Genomic DNA, 2,527 nt, shown 5'->3' on the forward strand with positions numbered 1-2,527 from the left:
CCGCCGCCGCCAGCCCGTGGGCCGCTGCCCAAGGAGAGAGCTGCCCTGCGCCAGTGCCCCTGCCGGCTCTGGCCACTGCCCTCGGGCTCCTGGGGGCAGGGGGCGCCCCGCAGGCACTGCAGCCCCCCACAGGGCTGGAGACTGGGGTACCTCCCCAGCACCCTGAGCGGGCGCTTGGAGGGGGCTGGCGGATCTGGAGCAGCAGGAATCCACGTTGGAAGTGGCCTCTGGCGCCCAGTGCCTGGAGCGCGGAAGGAGGTCACGGGCCACTTGGGGAAGTTCTGCTGGCGCCGGGTCGGCTGGGCCTTGTCCTGCTCGCCCAGAGCCTGCGCGTCCCCAGACCAAGGAGGGCATGGTGGGGGGCTGCGGGCTGAGGCTTGGGAACGAGGTCGCCCTGGCCTCAGGGAAGGTTCTGGAAGGGGAAAGCTGGGCACCCGCTGCTCCAAGGTCAGTGCGGCTTCGGGCTCGGAAGGCGGCCAGGGGCCCGGCCCCGGGAGGGTCCCAGTGGCCAGTGCGATCTCACTCTGGGTCCGGGCCACTCGCCCCCGGGCCTCCAGACACTCCAGGGAGGACCTGGCGTCCGCAGCAGCCGGGCTCTTTCACATGGCGAGCGTCCAGGGGGCCCGGGGCCTCTGCCCAGTGGGGCAGCCCTGTGCCGTCCTGCCGAGTGGCCTTGGCCCAGGACACGGACGCCGACACCCGGAGGGGCCGGGGCGGGTCGGCGGCAGCCCCGGGAGGCCTCAGCCTGAGGTGAGCGCCGCCCTGGTCCAGGAAGGGGTGACCACCTCGCCGCCCGCCACGTCCCCCGGCCACCGCTCCGGGCCCGGTGCGAGTAGCGAGCCCCGACCACACGTCCTGACACAAAGAATAGGCCTGTGGAAGTGCAGATGTCTCACCGCTGGGCGCGAGATGGAAGCAAGCGGGGTGGGGGCGGCCGGCAGACGGGGCGCCCGCCCCCGGGCCGGCCCAGACACTGGGCGGCCCTCGCACACGCAGGCTGTGGACTCTGCCGGGCCCAGGGCTGTCCTGTGGCTTCCGTGGAAATCACAACGGTGTCCAGGAAATGCCCCGAATGGCCCTGTCTGGGCACCGAGAGGGCCAGGCCTGGGCAGGCGCCAGTGCTGGCCCCAGCTGCCCTGGCAGGGCCGCCGGCTGGCGAGCGCTCTGGACACCGTCCACACGGCAGCCCTGTCCACTGCTGAAGTCCACGCTGAAGCACTGAGGGGCTTTTGGACTTGCGGGCAGCTGTCGGGACATTCCCTGAAGTCCACGTTGCTGGCCCCGGCCCTGTCTGCACCGTGCCTGGGCCCCTAGAGACCCCTGGTCCCCCCCGGCGACCCCTGGCCCTGACCCCACAGACACCCCGCCCCCTGTCTCCCCCAAACCCCAACCCCCCACCCCGGAGAACCACAGCCAGGCCCTGGGGCCGCTCCCCGGAGGGGGCACCAGGCCCCTGCCAGCCCGGCTCAGCTGGGCCTGGGCTTCCGGGTGCAGCCCCCTTGAGCGGGGTGTCTCCCCCAGAGGTAGGGAGTGCAGCCTCTTTGGGGGCCGCTCTGGGGACCAGGTGGTGGCGCCTAGGGGTGCCTCAGCACCCAGCAGGTGCCTGAAAAACACAACCCTGGGGTCGCCCCCAGACAACCCCAGCCAGGAGTGATGCCCGCCACAGGTGCCCTGGGGCCGAGGCCTCCCTGGACCTGAGCACTCAGGACCCGTCGGTGGCCACCACTTGGGCAGCACGGCCAGGGCCTCCTTCAGAGCCCAGTCCCCTCCCGCGGCCCCCACCCTCCCTCCCGGGCCCGTGGCCCGAGGCGGCAGCAGGCCGTGCTGTCCCTGGAAAGCCCCGGCTTCGCTGTCCCGGCTTCGCTGTCCCGAGCTCCCGCCGCTCCTCCGAGGCGCCCCTGGGTGCCTGGGCCTGGAGGCGGGGCCACGCCCAGAAGCGGGGAGCGGGGTGGGGACAGGCCTGGGGGCGAGGCTGCGTGCTCTGGGGGGCGCGGCGCGGCGGGGCCGTGCAGCCCCCGACACCTCGGGCGATCCCTCCGCCCTGCCCTGCATGTCCCTGGGGCTCGGAGTGGCCCATCTCCGTGGCCAGTGAGGTGACGAGGGCCCTCTCTGCAGGGCCGAAGATGGTACCAGTGGCCCCCGAGCCGCAGGGGCCTGCAGCCGCGCCATGGAGGAAGCCACGCCAGAGCCGGTGCACGTGGACGTGGACAAGGGGCTGACCCTGGCCTGCCTGGCCTTCCTGTGCCTCTTCCTCGTGGCGATGATCATCCGCTGCGCCAAGGTCATCATGGACCCCTACAGCGCCATCCCCACCTCCACCTGGGAGGAGCAGCACCTGGACGACTAGTCGCCCGGCTGGGGCGCGCGGCGGCGTCCATCGCCCTGAAGGACGGGCAGCGGCGCGAGCCGGGAGCCCAGGCGCGCAGAGGGCGCGTCCGGACCCCCGGAGCCCCCGTTTGATCTATTTCCTCCAGTCTTTTCTGAAGTTTTTAAAGCCTCACTGCAGAGGCAGCCACCAGCCCCCCCC

At 72.5% G+C, this 2,527-nt stretch overlaps 2 protein-coding genes across 2 annotated transcripts in view; one reads left to right on the forward strand and one right to left on the reverse strand.

The window, feature by feature from the left end:
* The window catches only part of ARNT2 (aryl-hydrocarbon receptor nuclear translocator 2), a 29,208-nt gene extending 27,039 nt beyond the window's left edge, over nucleotides 1-2,169 (reverse strand). Inside the window, 1 exon segment of the mRNA XM_012732704.1 lies at nucleotides 2,131-2,169. Coding sequence (XP_012588158.1) covers nucleotides 2,131-2,169 — 39 coding nt within the window.
* LOC101624671 (pro-cathepsin H-like) overlaps nucleotides 2,168-2,527 on the forward strand; it is an 80,973-nt gene continuing 80,613 nt past the window's right edge. The window contains exon 1 of the mRNA XM_012732705.1: nucleotides 2,168-2,346. Coding sequence (XP_012588159.1) covers nucleotides 2,168-2,346 — 179 coding nt within the window. The remainder of the gene's footprint in view (nucleotides 2,347-2,527) is intronic.

The sequence above is a fragment of the Condylura cristata genome, unplaced genomic scaffold, assembly GCF_000260355.1.
Source record: "Condylura cristata isolate star-nosed mole 26May11 unplaced genomic scaffold, ConCri1.0 scaffold00035, whole genome shotgun sequence".
NCBI lineage: Eukaryota > Metazoa > Chordata > Mammalia > Eulipotyphla > Talpidae > Condylura > Condylura cristata.